Source organism: Gossypium hirsutum, chromosome A02 (assembly GCF_007990345.1).
Source record: "Gossypium hirsutum isolate 1008001.06 chromosome A02, Gossypium_hirsutum_v2.1, whole genome shotgun sequence".
Taxonomy (NCBI): domain Eukaryota; kingdom Viridiplantae; phylum Streptophyta; class Magnoliopsida; order Malvales; family Malvaceae; genus Gossypium; species Gossypium hirsutum.
The window spans coordinates 3,112,457-3,140,192 of NC_053425.1; the positions used below are offsets into that span (position 1 = coordinate 3,112,457).

General features: G+C 37.3%; 2 protein-coding genes across 2 annotated transcripts; one reads left to right on the plus strand and one right to left on the minus strand.

The window, feature by feature from the left end:
- Positions 1 to 65: 65 nt before the first annotated feature.
- On the minus strand, positions 66 to 3,338 carry LOC107960483 (uncharacterized PE-PGRS family protein PE_PGRS54-like). The gene has a single exon (XM_016896824.2). The coding sequence runs from the start codon at positions 3,336 to 3,338 to the stop codon at positions 66 to 68; it is 3,273 nt and encodes a 1,090-aa protein (XP_016752313.2).
- A 2,604-nt stretch (positions 3,339 to 5,942) lies between these two features.
- Positions 5,943 to 8,708, plus strand: LOC107960482 (glycine, alanine and asparagine-rich protein-like). Its single transcript, XM_016896823.2, has 2 exons — positions 5,943 to 6,171; positions 6,283 to 8,708. Exons 1-2 carry the CDS (start codon positions 5,943 to 5,945, stop codon positions 8,706 to 8,708), a joined length of 2,655 nt encoding a protein of 884 aa, XP_016752312.2.
- The last annotated feature ends 19,028 nt before the right edge of the window (positions 8,709 to 27,736 follow it).

Here is a 27,736-nt window from a genome sequence, read left to right on the forward strand (position 1 = left end):
AATCAATTGTACTTATTTATAATGATATATTTAGTAATTAAAATTTCTTTTCTTTGGATTGTGGATTAGTGGCCTCCACCAAACCCTCCTCCTCCTACTTTTCCTCCAAAACCAAATTTAAAACCGCCACCACCAGCAAAATGCATTTGACCACCACCTTCACCATGCCCTTTAGCCCCACCATCAACATTACTGCTACCACTTCCACCGCCACCACCACCAAAATGCATATGACCACCACCACCACCACCAAACTGCATGTGACTACCACCACCACCACCACCACCTACACCATGCCCTTTAGCCCCACCATCAACACTACTGCTACCACTTCCACCACCACCAGCAGCAAAATGCATGTGACTACCACCGCCGCCGCCAAAATGCATGTGGCCACCACCACCACCACCAAAATGCATGTGACCACCACCGCCACCTCTACCATGTCCTTCAGTCCCACCATCAACATTATTACTACCACTTCTACCACCATCTCCACTAGCGTTTCCTTGTCCTTCTATTTTACCTTTAGCTTGAGCATTAACTTCAGCTTTGGCTTCAGCCTTACTAGAAGCACTAACTTTGCCATTAACATTATTGCTACCGCTTTCACCATTATTTCCACTTGCTTTTCCATGTCCTACTATTCCAACTTTAGCTTCACTTTTATTTTTTCCTTCGACTTTAGCTTTAGCTTTAGCCACGGCTTCAGCTTTAGCTTCGGCTTCAGCTTTAGCTTTAGCTTCAGCTTCATCTTTAGCTTCGGCTTCAGCCTCAGCTTTAGCTTTAGCTTCTGATTTAGCTTCGGATTCAGCCTCAGCTTTAGCTTCGACTTCTGCTTTAGCTTTAACTTCGGCTTCAGCCTTAGCTTTAGCTTCAGCTTTAGCTCCGGCTTCAGCCATAGCTTTAGCTTCAGCCATAGCTTTAGCATTAGCTTCGGCTTTAGCTTTAGCTTCAGTATTAGCTTTAGCATTAGCTTCGGCTTTAACTTTAGCTTCAACATTAGCTTTAACATTAGTTTCGGCTTTAGCTATAGCTTCAGTATTAGCTTTAGCTTTAGAATTAGCTTCAGCATTAGCTTTAGCATTAGCTTCAGCATTAGCTTCAGCTTTAGCTTTAACTTTATCTTTACTATTAGCACTAGCTTTCCCATCGCTATTTTTTGTGCTACTATGAGCACCATTTACATATGCATTAACACTAGCATCCCCTCTACCTTTTCCTTCTACCCCAGCAAAAGCACTAGACCTACCACTTCCACCATTATTTCCATCGACATTTCCTTTTCCTCCAAAATTTCCTTCAAAAGTAGCTTTGTGTTCACTCTTATGATATGATTTAGTTTCACTTTTATGAGATGATTTAGTTTCACTATTATGAGAAGCACTAAATTTTCCACTATGACTAAATTTTCCATTCGCACCGATAGTACCACTTCCAACACCTCCACTAGTAACACTAGTGCTACCACTTTCACCACCACTGGCTGCACCTCCTTGTCCTCCTATTTTACCTTCAAACCCGTTTTTAGCTTCACCCTTACTAGTGAAACTAGCTTTTTCATCACTACCTTTTTCATTGCTATGAATACCACTTGCATCAGAACTACCACTGCCAACACCTCCACCTTGCCCTCCTACCTTACCAGCAACACTAGTGCTACCGCTTCCACCACTGTTTCTACCAACCTCTCTTTGTCCTCTTATTTTACCTTCAAAACCTGTTTTACCCTCACTCTTACTAGTGTCACTAGATTTGTTATCACTACTCTTTGATCCGTTAAGATCACTGCTTGTACTAGTTGCACCATTACCAACACTTTCGGCTTGATCTCCAGCCTCTCCACCAACATTAGTGCCACCACTTCCACCACTATTTCCACCAAAGCCTGCTCTTATTCCGCCTTTAAACCCAAACTTAAAACCACCCCCACCACCTCCTTGCCCTCCTACTTTACCTTTAAACCTATCTTTAGCTTCACCCTTACTAGTAGCACTAATTTTTCCATCATTATCCTTTTCATCGCTATAAGTACCACTTGCATCAGTACTACCACTGCCAATAGCTCCACCTTGCCCTCCTACCTTGCCAGCAACACTAGTGCTACCACTTCTGCCATTATTTCCACCAACCTCACCTTGTCCTCCTACTTTACCTTCAAAACCAACTTTAGCCTCATTCTTACGAGTATCACTAGCTTTTTCATCACTACTCTTTGCTCCGCTAAGGCTACCACTTGTACTAGTTGCACCACTACCAACACCTTCAGCATGGCTTGCAGCCCCTCCACCAACATTAGTGTCACCACTTCCACCACCATTTCCACTAAATCCTGTTCGCATTCCGCCTCTAAACCCAAACTTAAAACCACCCCCACCAGCTATACCACCACCACCACCACCTCCTTGTCCTCCTACTTTACCTCCAAACCGATCTTTAGCTTCACCCTTACTAGTAGCACTAATTTTTCCATCATTATCTTTTTCATTGCTACGAGTACCACTTACATCAATACTACCACTACCAACTCCTCCACCTTGCCCTCCTACCTTACCAGAAACACTAGTGCTACCACTTCTACCACTATTTCCACCAACCTCTTTTTGTCCTCCAACTTTACCTTCAGCAGCCATACCACCACCACCTCCTCCTCTTCCTCCTCCTCCTCCTCCTGTGCCAGTAATGTTTCCACTACTCTGAAATCCACCTCCTACTCTTGCGTTTGCTCCTACTTTACCTTCAAAACCAGCTTTAGCCTCACTCTTATTAATATCACTAGCTTTGCCATCATTACTCTTTGTTCTGCTAAGACTACCACTTGTACTAGTTGCACCACTACCAACACCTTCGACTTGGCCTCCTGCCCCTCCACCAACATTAGTGCTACCACTTCCAACCCTGTTTCCACCAAATCCTGCTCTTATTCCTCCTCTAAACCCAAAACCAAAACCACCCCCAGCAGCTATACCACCGCCACTGCCACCGCCACCTGCATCACCACCACCACCACCACCACTACCTTCTCCTCCCCCTCCTCCTCCTCCTGTGCCAGCAATGTTTCCACTATTTTGAAATTCGCCTCTTACTCCTGCGTTTGCTCCTTCACCACTATGCCAAGTTTTACCAGTAGCCCTCGCACGTCGATGTAATGCATGTGCACCAATTATTAAAGGTAAAAGTGTTAGAGACCTCCTATTTCCTTTAGCTTTTAGCGTTTCTTCGGAAACATACAAATGATTGTCATTTTCATTAACATTATGATCATCAGCAATTACAAGACCATTCATTAAATGAACACACAAAATAATAACCATAACAAAAGATGTAAAAGGACCCATCTTATCTAAAAGCATAACTGGAAGTTAACTCACAAAAATCTGACTTCTAATGTGAATATAGTTTCAATATTTTGGAAATATTCAATCTAAAACTCTTTTTCTTCTATTTATTGGGTTGGTTTCCTTATTAAGAAATGAAGTTTATATAGAGAGAAGTTGAATCTACATAGAAAACGAATAAAAGGCCAAGCTTAAAGCAAGGGTATAAGAAATTATCAACTACATTTGTTCCCATTCTTTTGCTCAACCAATAATTGGATTTGATTTTATCAAAAAGAAGAAAAGGGAAAGAAAGATAAAGTGGGTTTGGCATGTTAAAATATATTAAGTTAAATACATTATCTAGTCATATAAAACAAAATTGAGAATAAGTATATCAATTAAGCTTTAATTATTTGGTCTTTTTAAGTTACTACCCTTTTCCTGCCAAGGGAATATCTTAAATGAGTAGGCTAAAAGGAAAAATAAAAGTAATTTCACATTATAAAAATAATTTATTATAATTACGATAATAACAAAAAAATAATAATTAAAAATTACTTAACATAATAATATATAAATGTGAAATTAATTAATTAACTTAATCCTATCTTTAAAAAGTTCTACCAAAAAAATATCATCATTTCATATATATATATACCGTTAATTAATGAAACTTTTAAGTCTATAAAACCATTGAGTAAATGAAAAAGAATAAAGACCCTTACATAAATGAGATTCAAATCTTAAATATGATAAAATTTTCTTAATCTAAAATAAAAATAAAAATTAAAAAATATATTTTATTAATAATTTTTTTATAAAAAATAAAATAAAATTTAATATATTTATTTTATAAATATTTTTTTCATTATTAGTATTATAGGTTATTGTCAACTAATTAGACTTTGGACCAATATTGAATTATACTTGATGTTGAGGCAAGTTGTGTGATTTTGGCAGTGCCCACTGCAAACTGCTACTGAGGTAGTGAAGATACTTCTCATATTTAAGTTGACAGCTTAATGAAACAAAATATTTGGACTACTTATTGTGTTGATACTATGAAGATACTATAGCTCGTCCATGAGAACCAATCTGTGGCTAGTGAAGATTGGATTGCGTTCGAATGAATCAAGACAACCCTTGTTTTGTGAAGATTTGGTCAGGATTTGTAACGACCTCGAAAGTCAGTTGTTTCGAAAAACACGATTTTGGACCTCATTTCCATAAATCAAGCTTGTAATTATTTTAATAAAATATTTATAGAGTTATTGTATAGGTTAATTGAATTTTGGATTGTTAATTTTACAGAATTAGTGATTAATTAAAGTTTAAGGACTAAATTATAAAGTTCAATTGTTATAGGTTTTTATTTAGTAAAAGGATCAAGGACTTAAATTGAAATTAACCAAAGATCTAAACTAGCAATTAGACCATGATTTCTTATTATATAGTGGACGGCATAAGCATGTGTTTATTATTATTGATTTTATTAAATTGCATTACATAGCATGGTAAGATATTGAGGTAAGTTTATCGGTTATTTTAATTGAGTTGGCATGAAAATGTTCTATTTTTGAGATAAGGGTCTAAATTGAATAAAATTAAAGATAGTGTAAATTGATGGAAATACGAAATTGATTTTGAATTGTATTGATTCACGCAATTATATATATGGAATGACTATTTGGTTGATAGATTGAATATGATAAATTGTAAAATTGAACGGTTGTTACATTATTAATTGTTCAAGTAGAGTTAGATATAATTGACATGCCGTAAGATAGATAGTGTAACACCCCTAACTTGACCCGTCCGCCAGATTTGGATATGGAGCATCACAATTGGACCGAGTTTACCTATTCTTAATTTTTATCAATTATATAGACTAAAATAAAAACCAATAATAATTCTAAAAGATAAAGCCAATAATATATATATATATATAAACATAATTTGATGATGTTGTTTTTTAGAACTTTTAAAAGGTACAACTAAATTAACATCTCATTAATATATTAGTATTTTAATTAATAATTAATTAATATTATTTTTGTTATTGTTGCATAATAAACATTTTATACAGTTTTCACATAATAATTAGCGATATATTAATAAATTATTTTTAATATTGATTTAATAATACAAAAAGTTAAGAGTATTTTTTTTATAAATTATTATAGATTAATATAAATCGTTAGATAGATTATTACATAAGACCAAGGTAATAGTGTATATAAAAGATAAGGTGCTTCAATCCACCTAATATACTTCTTTTTTTTTCCTTTTTTTTTCTTTTTGATAAAATCAAATTCGATTATTGGTTGAGCAAAACAATGGGAACAAATGTAGTTGATAATTTCTTACACCCTTGCTTTAAGCTCGACCTTTTATTCGTTTTCTATGTAGATTAAACCTCTCTCTATATAAACTTCATTTCTTAATAAGGAAACCAACCCAGAGAATAGAAGAAAAATAGTTTTAGATTAAAATTTTCCAAAATATTGACACTATATTCACATTAGAAGTAAGATCTTTGTTAGTTAACTTTCGGCTATGCCTTTAGATAAGACGGGTCATTTTACATATTTTGTTATGGTTATTGTTTTGTGCATTTATTTTATGAATGGTCTTGCAATTGCTGATAATCATGATGTTAATGAAAATGACAATCATCTGCATGTTTTCGAAGAAAGGCTAAAAGCTAAAGGAAATAGGAGGTCTCTAACACTTTTACCTTTAATAATTGGTGCACATGCTTTACATCGACGTGCGAAGGCCTCTAGTGGTGCTGGTAAAGATTGGCATAGTGGTGGAGGAGAAAAAGCAGGAGTAGGAGGTGGATTTCAGAGTAGTGGAAACATTGTTGGCGGAGGAAGAGGAGGAGGAGAAGAAGGAGGAGGAGGAGGAGGTGGTGGTGGAGGAGGTGGTGGTGGTGGTGGTAATGGACATAACGGTGTAGGTGGCGGTGGTGGTGGTATGGCTGCTGGGGGTGGTTTTAATTTTGGGTTTAGAGGTGGAATAAGAGCAGGATTTGGGGGAAACAGGGGTGAAAGTGGTGGCACGAATGTTGGTGGAGGGGCAGGAGGCCATGTCGAAGGTGTTGGTAGTGATGCAACTAGTACAAGTGGTAGTCTTGGTGGAGCAAGGAGTAGTGATGGAAAAGCTAGTGATACTAGTAAGAGTGAGGCTAAAGCTGGTTTTGAAGGTAAAATAGGTGCAAACACAGGAGTAGGGGGCGGATTTCAAGGTAATGAAAACATTGCTGGCGTAAGAGGTGGAGGAAGAAGAGGAGGAGGAGGAAGAGGAAGAGGAAGAGGAGGTGGTAGTGGTGGTGGCGGTGATGGTAGAGGTGGTGGAGGAGCAAGTGCAAGTGGCGGTGGTGGTATGGCTGCTAAAGGTATAGTAGGAGGACAAGGAGAGGTTGGTGGAAATAGTGGTGGAAGTGGTAGCACTAGTGTTGCTGGTAAGGTAGGAGGGCAAGGTGGAGGTGTTGGCAGTGGTAGTATTGATACAAGTGGTACTCATAGCAGTGAAAAAGATAATGATGGAAAAACTAGTGCTACTAGTAAGGATGAAGCTAAAGTAGGAGGGCAAGGAGGTGGTGGTAGCGGTGGTGTAGCTGGTGGGGGTGGTTTTAAGTTTGGGTTTAGAGGCGGAATGAGAGCAGGCTTTGGTGGAAATAGTGGTGGAAGTGGTGGCACTAATGTTGGTGGAGGGGCTGCAAGCCATGCCGAAGGTGTTGGTAGTGGTGCAACTAGTACAAGTGGTAGTATTAATGGAGCAAAGAGTAGTGATGACAAAGCTAGTGATACTAGTAAGAGTGAGGCCAAAACAGGTTTTGAAGGTAAAGTAGGAGGACAAGGAGAGGTGGGTGGAAAGAGTGGTGGAAGTGGTAGCACTAGTGTTGCTGGCAAAGTAGGAGAGCAAGGTGAAGGTGTTGGCAGTGGTAGTACTGATGCAAGTGGTACTTATAACAGTGAAAAAGGTAGTGATGAAGAAGCTAGTGCTACTAGTAAGGGTGAAGCTAAAGATGGGTCTAAAGGTAACATAGAAGGACAAGGAGGTGCAGGTGGTGGTGGTGGTATAGTTGGTGGGAGTGGTGGAAGTGGTAGCACTAGTGTTACTAGTGGAGGTGATGGAAGTGGTATTACTGATGCAAGTAGAAGATTTAGTCATAGTGGCAAATTTAGTACGTCTCAAAATAATGAAAATAAATCATCTCATCAGAGTGAACACAAAGCTACTTTTGAAGGAAATTTTGGAGGAAAAGGAAAGGTCGATGGAAATAGTGGTGGAAGTGGCAACTCTAGTGCTTTTGCTGGGGTAGAAGGAAAAGGTAGAGGGGATGCTAGTGTTAATGCATATGCAAATGGTGCTCATAGTAGCACAAAAATTAATGATGACAAAGCTAGTGCTAATAGTAAAGATGAAGTTAAAGCTGAAGCCGAAGCTAAAGCTAAGGCTGAAGCCGAAGCTAAAGCTAAGGCTGAAGCCGAAGCTAAAGCTAAGGCTGAAGCCGAAGCTAAAGTTGAAGCTGAAGCTAAAGCTAAAGCTGAAGCTAAATCTAAGGCTGAAGCCGAAGCTAAATCTCATGCTGAAGCTGAAGCTAAAGCTAAGGCTGAAGCTAAAGCTGAGGCTGAAACTGAAGCTAAAGCCGAAGCTGAAGCTAAAGCTGAAGCCGAAGATAAAGCTAAAGCTGAAGCCGAAGCTAAAGCTAAAGCTGAAGCCGAAGCAAAAGCTGGTGCTGAAGCTAAAGCTAAAGCTAAAGCTGAAGCCGAAGGAAAAGCTGAAGCTAAAGCAAAAGCTAATGCTGAAGCTGAAGCTAAAGCTGGAATAGGAGGACATGGAAAGGCAAGTGGAAATAGTGGTGAAAGCAGTAGCAACAATGTTAACGGCAAAGTTAGTGCTTCTAGTGAGGCTGAAGCCAAAGCTGAAGTTAATGCTCAAGCTAAAAGTAAAATAGAAGGGCAAGGAAAGGCTAGTGGAAATGGTGGTGTAAGTGGTAGCAATAGTGTTGATGGTGGGGCTGAAGGGTATAGTGGAGGTGGTGGTGGTGGTCACATGCATTTTGGTGGCGGTGGTGGTGGTCACATGCGTTTTGCTAGTGGTGGTGGTGGAAGTGGTAGCAGTAGTGTTGATGGTGGGGCTAAAAGGCATGGTGGAGGAAGTGGTGGTGGTCACATGCAGTTTGGTGGTGGTGGTGGTGGTCACATGCATTTTGCTGGTGGTGGTGGTGGAAGTGGTAGCAATACTGTTGATGGTGGGGCTAAAGGGCATGGTGGAGGCGGTGGTGGTGGTCATATGCATTTTGCTAGTGGCGGCGGTTTTAAATTTGGTTTTGGAGGAAAAGTAGAAGGGCGAGGAGGGTTAGGTGGAAGCCACTAATCCCCAATCCAAACAAAGAAATTTTAATTACTAAATATATCCTTATAAAAAAAGAGGATTGGTTATTTGTTATTTTTTTTTCAGTAAAAAAGAATTTTAATCCTACATCATGTGTGAAAAATTTGTAATACATATCTTCCTAATATCAAAGTCAATATTTATTACATAGAATATATTTTGTACTTTTCACTTAGTCCTAAACTTATTATATATTATAAAAAAACCTCATTCTTTTCATTGTTACTTTGTTTCATGTTTTTTGTTTTAATTATGTCTATACATATTTTATGTCCACAGAATTTTCCATTACATTTCTATTATATTAACTCAGAGAGATTATATATTCAATTAACTTATTATTGCATTTTTTTTCTAATATTTTGAAATATATAATTCTTTAATTAAAAGCATAATATTTTTTTAAATACAGCGAAATATATATTTAAAACATGTAAAAATGTATTTTTAAAATTTATAAACCTTTGTTTTATTTCACATGTTCTTTTTATATTTTTAAATATACAAAACATAGTGCGCAACGAGTTTATCATTGTTACATAACTTTCATAGATAATTATTCCAGATTTGGATATGTTTACCTATTGCACCGCAAAAAGTGGAACTTTTGAAAAATTAAAGAGTTTTCTGCAGAAGTGGAGAAACAATTTGGTTTATCAATTAAGACACTTAGATCTAATTGATATGGCCGGGCCGGGCCGGGCCGGGCTTGGGCCTATCATTTTTTTCTCGGGCCGGGCTTGGACAAAATTTTAGGCCCATATTTCGGGCCAGGCCGGGCCTGGGCCTTGAAAACGGGCCGAAATTTTTTTATGGACCCGGCCCGACCCATGCACACCTCTAATCCCGTTGACTACATCTAGAACTCCACAATTGAATGGAATGATAAAGAGAAGGAGCAAAACATTACTTGACATTGTTCGTTCAGTGTTAAGTTATTCATAACTGTCAGTATCCTTTTGGGGATATAATCTACAAACAACTTAATTGCTATATTCTAAATGATGTGCCAACCAAGTCAGCACCTAAAACTCCATACAACATGTGGCACAACAAGAAGCTCAACCTAAACCATTTTAGGATATACGGATGTCCTAAACATGTACTAGATAATGATGCAAAGAAGTTGGATTTACGGACAAAATTTAATTTTTTAGGCCGTTCTAAACTACAATTGTCGTCACCTGAACTTACCATAAACTAAAATTTGTGTAGTCATTGAACCTTTCGATATCAAACCTCATTGTCATCTTTGAACGTGTCGATCTACAAAAGCTAAACCAAACTTTGTTACCAATCTGTTAGGGATCGACCCATATATGCAACGAGAAAATAAAAGTAAAAGTAGAGAAGATTAAACACATAAATATTTACATGAAAAAATTCCTTCGAAAAAAGAGGAAAAAAAAACCACAGGCAAAAAAGACTTCACTAAATGAGAAAAAACTTGAAAGAGTACAAGATGGAGATAATCTCAACAAACAACCCCAAATCCCAAAAGAACAAATTACTCTGGCTAGAACCCGAAATTCCTCAAAACTCACAAAACTCTCTCAATCTCAAAGATAATGATTAGTATTATTCTAGGTTAAAACAACCCCTTTTATAGGCTAAATTCATATATTAAATATGACTAAAATGACCTAGACTAACTAGAGAATAACTGAGAAACAATAGTAGAATTTACCTAGGAGAAAAAACTCGATTGAATGGAGAAACACGTCACCACGTTACAACGTTGCATGTTCCTCGTCGATACACCGTTTTTCGTGTCATCGAGACGTCGTGGTCATCTCATCACAATGCCAACTCTTCTGACGTACATTGCACATGTTTCAATCATTTAAGGTACGTCAAAGTTTTTCTTTTTTTTTTTAATCTTCAAGTTTAACTAAATTAAAATTTTATATTTAACATTTTTTATTTAGATATAAAATTAATTTAAATGCATATACATTAACTACGGTTAACTTAAGAATATCAATATTGTTTATGTTTGTTATCATATATATTTTATTTTATGATTTGATGTATATATAGTTTAATATTCATGGAAATTAATACTTTTTACATTATATGTTTTTTAAACTAATAAAATATTTAAAATTACAATATTGTTAAAACGTTTGTTAAATTTTATTTAGTGTTTATAATGAACATTATAAATAAATAATTATTTTAATTTACATTTTGTAACAATTATATATATTTTTTCTACTAAATTATATCTTATTGTTTATAATATACATTGTAATTTTTTTATTCAATTGTTATTTAAATAATAACAATTTTATATAATATTAGAATAATTCGTATATGGCACGAGAAAAAAAAACCTATTTTAATCTATTTTAAAACATTTTACCTAGTCAAAGACCACATCAAATCCAATGACTCAAAATCGATGTAAAAATACAACACGTCAACACCTCATCAAATAATAATTCTAACATAAATTACATGTGAAAGGATCAAAATACCCTTTTGTACGGATAAATTGCGCTTTAGTCCCTTTTCCACTTCCTACAATTTTTATTTCGTTCATAGCACTTAATACATCAAGCTTTCCATAATTTACACTTATCACCCATAACCGCTAATTATTCATGCAAAATTTTGCATTTATGATATTTCTCAATAAAATTGAAAAACTACTTTTCAATCGCTAAACTTTCCCATCTTTTCTAGTTTAGTTTTAAAAGTGATATTCATCATATTAATACATAGTATAATGTCATTCTCACGACCAAGAATAATTATTAACTCCTATTTCCTAGTATAAAGTCATTCTCACGACCAAGAATAATTATTAACTCCTATTTACTCAATTTAGTCAAATTACATTTTAGTCTCCATACTTTTCAAATCTTACAATTAGATCTCTTAAATCAAAATTTCATATTCACAATTATTCTCATAAATTTTCTTTTTCAGAAATCAAATTAATTCATTAAGACTTCATTTACTGCACTTAGTTTCATATTCCCTCATAATTTCACTACATTAAGTTTCAAAACAGTACCATTTACTGTACTGGAAATTTGAGGTGCTATAGCTCCAAATGTTAAAAATACGTATGTCCATGAGGCCCAACCTTGATGAAGCGTTGCTCTTGGCGAGGTCGCGGGCGACGAAATCTTGTCATGAACAACTAAAGGTAGCAAAACCTAAATAGGTGAGATACTTATAACCAGTGGCAGAACCAGGCGCTAGTGTCATGGGTTGCGCATGGGAGCCCGCAACCATGACACATCTGTGCGGTCCATCAAGAAGGAAGGAGGTCATTTGGCCCAATCGGACTGGCCTATTACTTGAAGAGATTGAAGGTCCATCTACAAGTTAGACAAATATGGAAACATGATCTTAAAAGATATGATTTTATAATCTTAGAGATCTTAGATATGATATGTAATCTTATAAGATATTATTTTATAAGATTACATATCTTAGATAAGATATGTAATCTTAGAAGATATGATTTTATATTCTTAGAGATTTGATTGTAGATACCCTTTAATCATAGCCGTTAATGTACTTGATTTTGTACCGTTGGATTTGGAGAGACTCAACTATAAATAGAGGCCTCTCCCCTCATTGTAAGGCACTTGAGTTTTGAGTAATAAGAATCTTTGAGAGCATTCACTCAAACTTTTCTCTCTTGTGTTCTTATTTTCCCTGGCTTGTTCTTGTCTCATTCTTCTTTCATCTTGTTGGCTTTGAGTTGCTTTCGCTTGAGTTGTGTTTTGGGAAGAATTCTGTTGAATCCTTCTTTTGTGGAAGTTAGGCTGACTTAGGCGTTTTTGGAGTAAGAAACTGCCTAAGGCCGCACGGATTGTGAGGCAAGAATCTTAAGTCCGTGACAGTTGGTACTAGAGCCAGTTCGAAAGCACTTTTGAGATATGTCGAAAGAAGTTGTTGATCAGAATGAGCCAATGGAGACCCGTGGGAGGGCTAGAAAGGCTAGTCAATCGAGGGATATGCTGTCGAGCTTGGAAATTCGAGTGGTTAATCTCGAGGAGTCCATTGGTGACATGAAGGAGACACTCGAAGTGGTCTTAACCCGTATGGAGGAACTGAGGGAAGATAGCAAGGAGTTTGTGTTGGACTCCCTCAGATCCACTTCGGACAAACTGACAGGGAGGGACGAAGCTCTTGAGGCCCTGCTGACTGCCATGAAGGAAGATATTGCTGAGCTTAAGGGGGAGCTCAGAATCTGTAAGGCTGCCCTGGGAAGTGGGATGTTGGCTTCGGGACCGAAGCAACGCCATGTGGATGTTCCAAAACCCGAAAAGTTCAAGGGGATCAGGTCCGCAAGAGAAGTGGACAACTTCCTGTGGGAATTAGAGCAATACTTTCGAGCAATTGGCATTGAGGATGATGCCACCAAGGTAAACACCGCTTCAATTTACTTTTCTGATGTTGCTCTCTTGTGGTGGAGACGTAGGTCCACGGATGAGAAACATGGAGGAACGACTATTGGAACTTGGGAGGAGTTCCAAAGAGAGTTGAAGAAGCAGTTTTATCCACAACATGCCGAAAAGGAGGCTCGTGCTAAGTTGCGTCGGCTTACGCAATAAGGCACTGTTCGGGATTATGTTCGGGAATTCAGCGAGTTGATGCTTCAGATCTCAGACTTGAATGAGAAAGAAGCATTCTATTGGTTCGAGGATGGTTTAAAAATGTGGGCCAAGCAAGAGTTACGTCGCCTAGATATCACCGAATTGACCGAAGCTATGGCCAAGGCAAAAAATTTCTATGATGTTGGGGGAAGAAAGTTTGATAATAATGATTCTTTCAAACCCAAGTCGAGACCCAAAGACAATGGTGGGGGAAACAAGGATCAAAGGGAAAAGAATGACGAAGGCCCAAAGTCTAGTCAAGGTAAGCTTTGGGATAGAAAATGACCAATGAAGTGCTTTCTTTGCCAAAGCCCACATAGAATGAGTGTCTGTCCAAAGAAAGCCGCTTTTCATGCCATAGAGGCACGCGAGGAAGCCGAAGATGACACCAAAAGCCTCAATTCGATTTTAGGAGGTGTCGAAGAGAAGTCAAGCAATGGGTTGATGTTTGTGGACATCATCGTAGCTGGCAGAAGATTGAATGCACTTGTTGATACTGGTGCATCTGATTTATTCATATCTAAAGAAATGGCAAAGGAACTTGGCCTTAGAATCGAGGAAGATTCGGGACGAATTAAAACGGTGAATTCAGAAAGCATTCCCATAATGGGTGTGGCAAAAGGGGTGGAACTCAAACTTGGCGAGTGGACGGGCAAAGCGACCATTAAGGTAATCCCATTTGATGATTACGATTTTGTAGTTGGATTAAGTTTATTTGACAGGCTTAATGCGGATATTCACCCTTCCGAGAATTACATGACAATCTCCGATGCAAATTAACGATATATGGTGAGAATGAAAAGGAAAGGAAGCATGGAGGGAAAAACCTTGTCGGCAATTCAATTTGCCAAAGGAGTCCGTCAAAATGAAGTCTCCTACCTAGCTACCTTGAGAGACAATATGGATGATAAATTCGAGGTGAAAATTCAAAAGGAAATGGAACGGTTGCTAAAGTCATTTCAAGATGTAATGTCCATAGAGTTGCCCAAAAGATTGCCACCTAAGAGGGTGGTGGACCACAAGATTGAGCTGTTGCCCAATGCTGAACCACCAGCAAGGGCACCATATCGGATGGCTCCACCGGAACTAGAGGAATTGCGGAAGCAGTTGATAGAGCTTTTAGATACCGGGTTCATTAGACCATCTAAAGCCCCGTTCGGCGCACCTGTGTTATTTCAAAAGAAGCATGATGGAACTTTGAGAATGTGCATCGACTACAGGGCCTTAAACAAAATCACTATAAAAAACAGGTATCCCATTCCTCTTATTGCAGATTTGTTCGATCAACTTGGTAGCGCGAGATGGTTTACTAAGTTGGATTTGCGATTGGGGTACCACCAAGTGAGAATAGCCAAAAGGGATGAACCCAAGATAGCCTGTGTAACTAGGTATGGGTCCTTTAAGTTCTTGGTGATGCCATTCGGGTTGACAAATGCTCCGGCCACATTTTGTACCCTAATGAATAAGGTATTACAACCTTTCTTGGATCGTTTTGTGGTTGTTTATCTTGACGATATTGTGGTGTATAGTAAGACGCTCGAAGAGCATGTGGGACACTTGGGGGAGGTGTTCCAAACTCTACGAGAAAATGAACTATATGTCAAAAAGGAGAAATGCTCCTTTGCCCAACGAGAAGTGCCATTTCTAGGCCATATTGTGGGAGGTGGCACGATTCGAATGGATGAAAGTAAAGTTTGAGCAATTGCCGATTGGGAATCACCAACTAAGGTGATGGAGTTGCGATCTTTCCTTGGATAAGCAAATTACTACCGTCGCTTCATTGAAGGCTATTCCAAGATCACTACACCCTTGACGGACCTGTTGAAAAAGGGTAAAGTGTGGGATTGGGACCTTCAGTGTGAGAAAGCCTTCAACCAAGTGAAGCAAGCGATGACGAGCGAGCCTGTACTCGCATTGCCAAATTTTTCAAAGGCGTATAAGGTACGCACAGATGCTTCAGAGTATGCGATTGGAGGGGTGTTGATGCAAGATGGGCATCCGATTACTTTCGAGAGTCGAAAGCTTAATGAGACGGAACGGAGATACACGGTCCAAGAAAAAGAGATGACGGTAGTGGTGCATTGTATGCACACATGGAGACGCTATTTGCTGGTTTCCAGGTTTGTGGTATTCACTGATAATGTTGCAAATAGCTATTTCTTAACCCAAAAAAAGTTGTCCCCCAAGCAGGCTCGTTGGCAGGTTTTCCTAGCAGAGTTTGATTTTAGCATGGAATACAAGCCGGGGAGTGCCAACATTGTGGCCGATGCACTTAGCCGAAAAATAGAATTCACAACGATAAGCCAACTTGAGAGTCCCTTATTAGAGCGCATTCAAGAAGGACTGTCCCATGATCCCACGACCAAAAATCTGATGGAGCTTGCTAGAGATGGAAAGACGAGGCGATTTTGGCTCGAGGGAGAATTGCTATACACTCATGGGCAACGTCTATATGTGCCTCAACATGGGAATTTACGAAGGGAAATCATGAAGGAATGTCATGATTCAAAATGGGCTGGCCATCCAAGAATACACCGTACCTTGGCTCTATTGGAGGATCGATTTTATTGGCCTTACATGGGTGATGATGTGGAGACCTATGTGAAAACTTGTTTAATATGCCAACAAGATAAGGTTGAGTTGAAAGCCCCTGCTGGTTTGTTACAACCGTTGCCCATTCCGGAGCGCCCATGGGAGAGCTTGTCCATGGACTTTATCACAGGCTTGCCTAAATCTGATGGATTTGCAAGTATTTTTGTTGTGGTGGACAGGTTTTCGAAGTATGCAACTTTCATCCCCGCAACCAAGGAGTGTCCCGCTGAGGAGGCAGCTCGTTTATTCCTTAAACATGTGGTGAAGTATTGAGGAGTACCACAGTCTATCATCAGTGATCGAGATAAGCGATTTACGGGTCGGTTTTGGACAGAGTTGTTCAAGTTAATGGGCTCAGACTTAAACTTTTCCACTAGCATGCATCCCCAAACTGATGGGCAAACCGAACGAGTGAATGCATTATTGGAGACGTATCTTCGGCACTATGTAAGTGCGACACAAAAGGATTGGCCAAAGTTGTTGGACGTGGCCCAATTTTCGTACAACTTACAACGAAGTGGGGCAACGAATCAGAGTCTGTTTGAGATAGTGACCGGGCAACAGCCGCTTACACCCAATGTGGTTGCAACTCGTTATGAGGGATCGAATCCAGCAGCTTATCGATTTGCGAGGGATTGGCAAGAGCAAAACGATCTAGCTAGAGCTTGTCTACATAAGGCAAGTAAGCGCAACAAGAAGTGGGCGGATCAAAATCGAAGAGACGTGCAATTTCAGGTTGGTGACCCAGTTCTTGCCAAACTACACCGGATTTTGCGACATGATGGGTTACACAAAGGACTCGTTCGGCGGTATGACGGGCCATTTCGAATTGTGAAGAAGGTAGGCAAGGTGGCCTACAAGCTTGAGTTGCCTGAGAAGCTCAAAGTTCATCCAGTATTCCATGTGAGTATGCTTAAGCCATTCCATGAAGATAGAGGAGACCCAAATCGGAGAAGTCTGAACGAGCACCAATGGGAGTAAAAGTCGCCTATGATCGAGAGGTCGAGAACATTGAAGCGGATCGTGTGGTCAGACGTAAGTACTACAAACCGCGGCGTGAATACTTGGTCCGATGGAAGGGATTCCCGGATAGTGAGATGAGTTGGGAACCTGCTGAAGCCTTGTGGCAATTCCAAGACAAGATAGATCGATACCATGTAGAGGACGCGACGAGGGCGTCGCTAGATTTGGTGGGGGAGAATGTCATGGGTTGCGCATGGGAGCCCGCAACCATGACACATCTGTGCGATCCATCAATAAGGAAGGAGGTCATTTGGCCCAATCGGACTGGCCCATTGCTTGAAGAGATTGAAGGCCCATCTACAAGTTAGACAAATATGGAAACATGATCTTAAAAGATATGATTTTATAATCTTAGAGATCTTAGATATGATATGTAATCTTATAAGATATTATTTTATAAGATTACATATCTCAGATAAGATATGTAATCTTAGAAGATATGATTTTATATTCTTAGAGATTTGATTGTAGATACCCTTTAATCATAGCCGTTAATGTACTTGATTTTGTACAGTTGGATTTGGAGAGGCTTAACTATAAATAGAGGCCTCTCCCCTCATTGTAAGGCACTTGAGTTTTGAGTAATAAGAATCTTTGAGAGCATTCACTCAAACTTTTCTCTCTTGTGTTCTTATTTTCCCTGGCTTGCTCTTGTCTCATTCTTCTTTCATCTTGTTGGCTTTGAGTTGCTTTCGCTTGAGTTGTGTTTTGGGAAGAATTCTATTGAATCCTTCTTTTGTGGAAGTTAGGCTGACTTAGGCGTTTTTGGAGTAAGAAACTGCCTAAGGCCGCACGGATTGTGAGGCAAGAATCTTAAGTCCGTGACACTAGCAGGTGGACTAACTTCCCCTAAAATGAAAATTTTTTTATTTAGGCTCTTTATAATTTATAAAATTTTAAATTAGTAATAATAAAATTACACTTTAATTACTGCTTTAAAAATTTATTTAATTTTTTAAAAATTATAAAAATATCGAATATTAAAATGATGAAATTATATTTTTATTATCGTAAAAATATACAATTTAATTTTGATCTCAAATTTTCTAACTCTTCCACTGCTTAGAACAATCATCTGTATCCATTGTCACTTTCACCCTCATCAATATCAACCTTTCAGTATTCGCATAGCCATCACCGCTACACCCTAAAATCCCCTCAATAACCCTTATCATCTATACACCACGATCTCTAAGCTCATCTTGTGACCAAACCCTTCACCTTTAACCCCTCATTATTACCTGAATCCACAAGCATTCAACTCATGAAATACTCACTAGTGAACCCTTAATTCCCTTACCCGTAGCCTTTATTATCATCTCCATTACACACACAACCATCATCACTAGAGCTCAATCACCATTCATCGACATCAATAACACCACTCTACCTTGAGTCACTAAATCACCCAGACCAACAACAGAAAGCATTTACAATCGAGACTCGTATAACGTACAAAACCCTTGGAACCCAAACCTGTAGCAAAGGAAGAGAAGAATAAAATAACCAAATTTAGTAGCTAAGGAAGAAAAAAGAAGCCTGGAGAGAAAGAAGCCACCAGTTTCGGCTAAGACTTTATGAAAGCCAATTGGGGTCTTCATTTAAGGATACCAACAGTCTCAAAAGAATCATTGACAAGGATTGAGGAATACTAGAAAACCAAGATGATCGAGCGGTCATCAGAGCTAGAGTAAAATCGTCTTGTTTGAAACATTAGTTTAAAGTTCCATTAATTTTCTTTTGCCGTACTTTCTTTATTTATTTTTTCTACTTTTCACTTTTCTTTGTTTTATTCCATATTATTTCTTCTTTTTCGCAATTTATTCTTTCTTAAGTTAAGAATGTCGAGCACAGCAAGGAGAGGTACCATTAGGGACATGTTATGAGCTTAAAAGCTAAACAACAGAAATGGTGCGTTTTGGCTATAAGTGAAAAGGGACGCATTAGAGTTTTAGTTTAAAAGGAGCGTTTTGGGACTTAATCAAATGGAGCGCTTAGTCTGAGTCAGCTTATGTAATAACCAACTTTGGAACCATTATTTTGTTTGTTTGTTTCCATGTTTTCTTCTTTTGTCCTTTTAAACCAATGTCTGTAAACAGCGAAGCAGAATATGAAAATTATGAAATTTGTCATACACACATACACCCTCTCTCTCGTCTTATCTAATCTTTCTCTCTATTTATTCTTTTCCCTACTTTATATTTTAAAACTTATCAAAGGTATCAGAGATTCCGTTCCTATGGCTGGAGATGGTGTTAAGACAAGGTTAAAAAAGGATGTCACTATTTTGCAGCAAGAGTTTCAGAAAATGCAAGGAGAGTTCTTGCAGTTACATGTGAAAATCAACATAAGGTTAAAGGCTCGTTTGCAAGGTTTTAAAGATGACTTTAAGGGAGAAATCAGATCTGAACTCAATACTCTCAGATCTAAACTTCATGGATTATTTGAGCAGTATTTTGGTAGCCCAATTTTCTCTAGTAGCATTGATGACGTCACAAACTAACTAAAATACAACAAAGGCAAGCGCACTTATCAAACGGTAGTATAGTTATCGTGAGTCTGGAATATCGTATCCACGAGGACTAAAAGTACTAATAGTTACTATCTTTTTATTATTTAGCCGAATAAATTGAAGGAATTTAATTTTACCTAATATTAACTAACCTAATTACTAAGACGAAACATAGAATAAAGTAGGAAAATATTGAAGAAAACCGATGAGACAGACAATACCCAGGAAAGAATCCATCTAGACTTCACTTATTATTCTAAATCTGAAGTAAACGTTTTATTCACTTGACTTGATCCGTAAAAATCCCTAAATTATATTAATACTCTTTCAAGAGTAAAAATAACTGACTCTAGGTTAATTAATTAAAAATCTCTTTCTAATTAAAATCTCTATCGTCGCATTAACTCGATCTATGAATTCCCCTATTAGATTTGACTCTAATCCAGTAAATTTATGTCATCTATTTCTAGGATTGCATGTAACTCCACTCAATTATGTTAGATCTACTCTTAAACAAGGACTTTTGCTCCACTGAATAAGCACATCAATCACGAATTAATATCTAGAAAACATTAAACATGAAGGTAAGTAAACATAATTGAGATCAAGAACAAATATTTATCATGTAATTCAGAAAAATCAAAAAATAAGATTTGTCATTGGTTTCATTTTCTCTAGGTATTTAGGGAATTTAGTTCATACTTGGAAAGAAAAACATCTCAAAAATAGGAAAACAACAAAATATAAAGATACGCAAAAGCTTCTAAAGAAATTGAATGGAGATCTTCAGTCTTGAAGGAGATCCTGCTTCTGAGTTGAGTCTGTCAGCGTTCTTCAAGTAATTTCTGCATTTTACTCTGCGTGCCCCTCTTAGGTCCTCTTCTAGTGTGTATTTATAGACTTTAGAATGCTTAGAAACCCTAAAAATTGGGTTTTTTCGCGTAACAGGGAAGCAGGGTGCAAAATTAACACAGGCTGGCACATGGGCGTATGGCCAGCCGTGTGGAAATGCCCAGGCCGTGTGGGTCCTGAAAACAACTCTTTTTACTTGATTTTGGCTCGTTTTTCGCTCCTTTCGCTCCCCTATGCTCACCTAAGTATAGAAACATGAATTTAAAAGATTAGGAGCATCAAATTCACTAATTCATATAATAAATCATCCAAAAATACATCAAGAATGAGATTAAAAACATGTTACTTTTATGGCTTATCAAGCATTGCTGCACAGGACCGAGAAAAAAGAGTAATGGGAAACAGACCGCCCCTTTGAATTTCCCAAATCACTTGTAGTTGTGAGTCTCTTTAATTCAGAAAATCAAGAAAAAAGTGTCAGATGGGGCTGCACATGATTTGATGGGTCTGATTTCCGAGCTTGGTGGTCTAAACTTGAACAATTTTTTGAAGTCGAGGGAATTTCTAATAATGACAAGGTTTGAACAATAATGCTTAACATGGAAGGAAGAGCTCTAGATTGGCATTATTTTCATACTCAGAAGCATAAAAGCCTACAAATGCTTAAGTGGCCAGAATATGCCATTAGCTTGAGAGAACTGTTTGGTTCAAGTATGTTTGCAAAACCCATATTAGAGTTGGTCACTCTCAAACAGCAAGGCTTAGTGGAGCAATACCGTGATACACTTGTAAGTCTCTTGAATCAACTGAGCTTACTTGAGTTTTTTGCTTCATGCATTTTTACCAGTAACTTAAAATAAGATATAAATTAGTACATGGAGTTGCTTAGACTTGACCTTGGTTGAGGTCTTCCATTTAGCTAGGTAAGTTGAATGCATACTGCATACTTTCTCTAAACAGGGTTTCCTTGCTAGTCCAAACTCTATTTCTTGGTATGTTTCACCAACCACCACAACAATCACTCATAGCAAACCCGTTTCAATGCCTAATAATATTGTTTCTGCCAATGGCCTTAGTGCCACAAAGGGGTCCTCCAAAGGGATCAATCCTGCCTTGATGAATGAGAGGAAACAAAAGGGGTTGTGTTTTTGGTGTGGTGCCAAGTGTCAAATTTGCCACAAGTGAGTAAAACAGTAGCTATATCAAGTATTGATTGACACACAATCTGATAGAGATTATAAAGAATTCCAAGAATTCACTAGATATTTGGATGATCCTCCCCTTGATGAACAACCTCAATACTTGGTGATATCCTTTCATGCCATAAAGGGATCCCAAGGACTACACACTATGAGGTTTAAAGCTCTAGTATGAATTGCTAAGGCCATTGTTTTGGTGGATTCTGGCAGTACTCATAATTTTATGGATTTCAAGTTGGTGAGTAAGTTATCATTACCTATCTGTCAGCAGGAGTAGTTCAAAGTGATAGTGGCCGACGGAAGGAGCTTAATGACCAGGAAAACTTGTAGGAATATTCAATTTAAATCTCAAGGGTTCAAGTTTGTCATAGACTTCATGTTGTTGCAACTTAAAGGTTGCGATATGGTACTAAGGAAACAATGGTTACTCTCTTTAGGATCCATCATTTGGAATTTTGGCTTTTTGACAATGCATTTTGGTCAAGGTGAAGGTTTGTGTATTCTAAAGGGAATTCTTTTGTGCATTCTAAAGGGAATTCTACCTAACAGTATACAAATAATGTCAGCAAGTCAATCTAATAAGGATCTTCTTATGGCTAATCAGCTTTTATGCCGTTACACTAAACTCATGGTTTCCACAATTCAACTTACATAACCACATTTCCACCTATACATTGAGATTTACAAAAGATTCTAAAAGAATTTGTTGATATTTTTAGCACTCTTACTGGCTTACCACCACCAAGGACCCAAAATCATAGAATTATTTTGTAGGATGAGAGTGCATTGGTTAAAATTAAACCCTACATATATCTTACCGTACAAAAGTCAGAGATAGAAAAGATCTTCCATGAGATGTTGCACACTCGGGTGATTAGGGACAGCACAAGTTCTTTTGCTTCTCCAATAGTGATGGTGAAGAAAAAAGGTGGAAGCTGGAGGCTTTGCATGGATTATAGGTTGCTAAATTAGCTGACTATTAAAAATAGGTTCCCCATTCCCATCATGAAAGAACTATTGGATGAGTTAAACCGTGCTCAAATTTTGTCAAAATTGAATCTTCAATTAGGATATCACCAAGTAAGAATACATGAAGTTGATATCCACAAAACTGCCTTCAAAACTCATGAAGGGCAGTATGAGGTTCTAATAATGCCCTTTGGCCTCACTAATGCTCCCTCAACTTCCCAAGCACTCATGAATACTATTTTCAAGCAGCTCTTGTAAAAAATAGTGTTGGTTTTCTTTGATGATATTTTAGTGTTCTCTAAAAATTTGAATGATCATTTAGAGCATTTTAGAGCAGTTTTTAATATACTAAGACAACATCAACTCTATGTCAAGAAAAGCAAGTTTTGTTTTGGCACCGAGCAAGTGGAGTATTTAGGGCATGTAATAGCTAATGGAACTATGGCTATGGACAAAGACAAGGTAGAATATGTAACAAACTAGCCAGCACTACTTGTATCAAGGGCTTAAGGAGTTTCTTAGGTCTTACAAGCTATTATAGGTGTTTTATTAGGAATTATGGTCTCCTAGCTAGGCCACTCATAAATCTTCTCAAAAAGAATGCATGGAAGTGGGATGAGCAAACCACCTTAGCTTTCCAACCCTTGTACTTACTTTTCCCAATTTTCAAATGGAAATCTTAATGGATACATGATGTGCGTGATAAGTTTTATATTTATGATTGATCGTACTTGAAAACTAACTATTATCACGATAAAGGCAAGCGCACCTATCGAACAGTAGTATAGTTTATTGCAAGACCGGAATGTCGAACCCACAGAAACTAAAAGTACTAGTATTAACCTTCTTTTTATTATTTAGCCTAAAAGTAAGGGGATTTGTTTTATCTAAACTAATTAACTAAACTAAGAATACACAGGAAGTAAATTGGGGAAATACTTTTAGGAAAACTGATTGATTTAGACAATACCAAGGAAGAATCCACCTAGACTTCACTTGTTATTTGACACTGAACTAAACGATTTATTCACTTAACTTGATCTGTAGAAATCCCTAATTTATATTATTATCTCTCTCGAGACTAACAACGTCTAACCCTAGGTTGATTAATTGAAATATCTTTCTAATTAAAACCCTTAGTGTTACATTAACTCGATCTATGGATTCCCTTATTAGGTTTGACCCTAATCTGGCAAATTTATGTCACCCTATGTCTAGGGGTGCAATCAACTCCGCTTAATTATGCTAGATCTACTTTTAGACAGGGACTTTTGCTCCTCTGAATAAGCACATCAATACTTGAATCAATATCCTAGAATATTAAATCTAGAATTAAGAACACATAATTAAGAACAAATCAAGTATTTATCATATAATTCAGAAAATAATAACAAGATCCGACTTAGGTTTCATCCCCCTTAGGTATTTAGGGGATTTAGTTCATATATGTAAAAGAAAACATCTCAGAAGAATAATGATAACAAAACATAAATAAAACCTAAAAACCCCTAAAGAAAATTGAAGGGAGATCTTAAGTTTTGAAGGAGAATCCAGCTTCTCAGATGGATCAATCGGCTTTCTTCAAGTAATTCCTTACCTTCTACTCCGTGTGTCCCTTTAATCCTCCTGTCGGGTGTTTATATAGGCTTTAGAATGCCTAAAAACCCTCTGAAGTGCCCTTTTCTGAATAGAACTAAACTTGGACTCAACAGGGACACGGCCGTGTGCCACGCCCGTGTGTCAGTGCTTCAAACCGTGTTAAAGTCTGTTAAGTAGGTATGGGCGTGTGGTATACCCGTGTGAGGAAGTCCAGGCCGTGTTGATTTCCCACGTTGGCCTATTTTCTCTATTTTTGGCCCGTTTCTCGCTCTTTTTACTCTCCTATGCTCGCTTAAGTATAAAACATGAAATTAATCAAATTCCATAAATCTAATGATAATTCATTCAAAAATGTGCTTAAGCATGGGATAAAATATGTATAAATTACGAATTATCAATACAGATGCTTCAAGTCTAAGGGTAGGAGTTGTGCTTCAACAACAGCGCAAACCCATAACCTTTTTCAGCAAAAGGTTGGAGGTAAGGCACTAATATTTATCAATTTATAAGAAGGAAATGTTGGTTGTGTTGTTGGCAGTCAGGAAATGACATGCCTACTTGGTAGGGAGACACTTCAAAATCAAAATAGTCATCAAAGCTTGAGGTTTTTTTAAGACCAACAAGCCATCACCCCTTTTCAACAAAGATGGGTGGCAAAAATGTTGGGATACGATTACGAAATTGTTTACAGAAAAGGGTCAAACAATGCTGCAATTGATGTACTCTCCATAGTAAATTCTATCACTATTGGTCAACTGTGGCAATTGACAGGAGTTGCTATGGTTTCTGAGCTACTAAGCAAGGTACAAGCCCTCTATCTTTCTGATCCTAAACTACATAAATTGTGTGCAGAAGTCCAGAATCAGTCATCACCATACCCCAAGTATGTATGAGATGGGAAGTTCTTAAGAAGAAAATAGAAGATAATTGTAACACCCCTTAACCCCAACCCGTCACCGAAACAAGGTTACGAGGCATTACCAAAATTAAACATTAATAACGAACAACACTGAGTCATAAATTTGTAATATCCCGAATTAGGGCCTAATCATAATAGTGGTTTTGTGACCACAAATCCGAGATAGAAATAATTATTTTATAATTATTTTGATTTTTATGATATGATTGCATGATTGTGTGAAAATTTCGTGATGAAATCCTATGCCTAAAGTGCTTAAATTGAAATTAGGGACTAAATCGAATAATTTGCAAAACTTGCATTCTAGGAGTTTTTAGTATGAAATTGTTTTGGAATATTAATGAGGAGGTCTTAAATAGAAATTTGACCAATTTCTAAGTCTATGGACAAAAATTGGACATGGATGGAATTTTTGGAAAGTTTAGTAGTAAGGGCATTTTGGTCATTTAGTTATTAAAATGAATTAAAAACAAAATTAAAAGCCAATTTTTGTCCATCTTCTTCATTAGGCAAAAATTTCAAGGGTTCTCCATGGTTAGGGTTTGTTTCAACCTTTCAAGCTCCATAGTAAGTGATTCCAAGCCTCGTTTTTAATGTTCTTTACGTTTTTGAAATCCAGTAGCTCGATTAAGCTTATGCTAGCAATAATTCAACCTAGGGTTCATATTTGGAAAAATACCCATAGGTAAAATTTGTGTATTTTGGTGTTTTATTATAGAATATGAGGTTTTAAATTATGTTAGACAACTTGTACTTCTCGGTTTTAAGCGAAAACGAGTAAAAGGGCTTAATCGGTAAAAATACCTAATAGTCATAAGTACATGTTAGAGTGTGAATTTGATGTTGCCATAGAAGGGAAAAATGATCAGCATGTTATAAAACATAAGAATAAGGGATGAAGTTTAATTCTCGAGCCTAGGGGCAAAAGTGTAATTATGCAAAAGTTTAGGGGCAAAAATGTAATTTTTCCAAAGTTCGTTTTAAATGCTGTTTTGATGAATGTATGTATTAAATAAGATTAATTTGGCATTATAGATCAAGAGAAACGAGATTCAAGTCGCGATCGAGGGAAAAACAAAATTTACGAAGAATAGGCTCGATTGCTAATAATTTTGTACCGAGGTAAGTTCATGTGTAAATGTAGTAACATAATTGTATTTTTAAGCAATTTAATGTTGTTTATATGATATGATGCTTATTATTATCATGAAATGTTATGTTTTGTGGTTATTGTTGAATAATATGTAATTATGTGAATTACTTGATAAGTATGAACTATCACCGAAGTATCGATTTCGATATTCCGTGGAAGACGGAAAAGATGTGTAATCGAGGAAAAAGCCCGTTTGAACCTTGGGAATAGATTAGAATACAAGTGACATGTCACTAGGATGGTTGAGTTCCGAACTCGTTGAGTTGAGTCCGAGTTCGTGAGATGTAACTAGGCATCCGAGCTCGTTGAGTTGAGTGCGAGTTCACTTATGGATGCGAACGCCCGAGCTCGTTGAGTTGAGTCCGAGTTCACTTATGGGTGGGTTACATGGTAGCTTGGCTACATAAGTTCCGCAGGCTATTGAGTTTGTCTAGCTGCGGGTATGGCTCTTATGTTCATGAGATCCGCGTATTCAAATTATATTCCGATGTGTTCAACGGGTGAATCTTAAGTGAATAAGAAGAAGGCCTAAAACGAAGGTGACATGTTGGTAAGTGTGGTAAATGAGAGAATTTGACAGGTATGTGCTTAAACCATCGGGTTGAAAACTTGGTATGATGAAATCGTAGAAAGATATTAAATGTAAATGAAACATGAATGTCTTGGTGTTGTTTATGCAAATGATGTTTTATGTGAGATTGTGTGATTATGTTACTTGCTATTTGCATGTGAACTTACTAAGCATTTGTGCTTACTCCCTCCTTTTCTTTCATTGTAGTTTTGACAAGCCGGCTTGAGAATTGGGATAGGTCGAAGACTCGTTCACACTATCCGAAGACTTAAATTGGTAAAATGGCTTGTGTATTTTGAATGTGGCATGTATGGCAAAACACTCACTTTGTGTAATTGATCTTATGATATGGCTATGGTTTGGTAAGAAAAGGGTTTGTAAATGATTAGCCATTGGAATGACCAATCTAAGTCATATTTGATGTTATGTATGTTTAAAATGCTATTTAGTCCATGAAAATCCTTAGTAAAGTGAAATTTGCCATAAAATAGAATCTGACAGCAGCAGTGATGTAAATTTGAAAAATCACTAAAAATAGTAGAAATGGAATTAAATGATGAGTAAGTTTTGAAATTGAAGCTTGATTAGTCTATTTTCATATGGATTAAACAAAAAAGGTATATAAATTATATTTTATGAGATATTTGAATTTTTGTGAAACAGGGCCAGAGTGATTTCTGGATCCCCTATTCTGAATTTAAAAATTAATAATAAATTTTAAAAAAATAATTAGAAGTCATGCTTTATATGTCCAGATTCAATATTGAGTCTAGTTTTAAGAGAAACAAACTTCATAGTCATTGAAATTCTGTACAAAGAGATATCTGATTCGTAATATACAGAGGTCAGAGCAGTCGAACCCTGAAACAGGGGAGAATTTAACTAATAAAATGTACTAATTGGCTTGACAAAAAATTCTAGAAAAAAATTAGTAAATAGATATATGAGTCTAGTTTCAGGAAAAATTTACGGAATTGGATTTTGAGTTTTGGAACTCGAGAT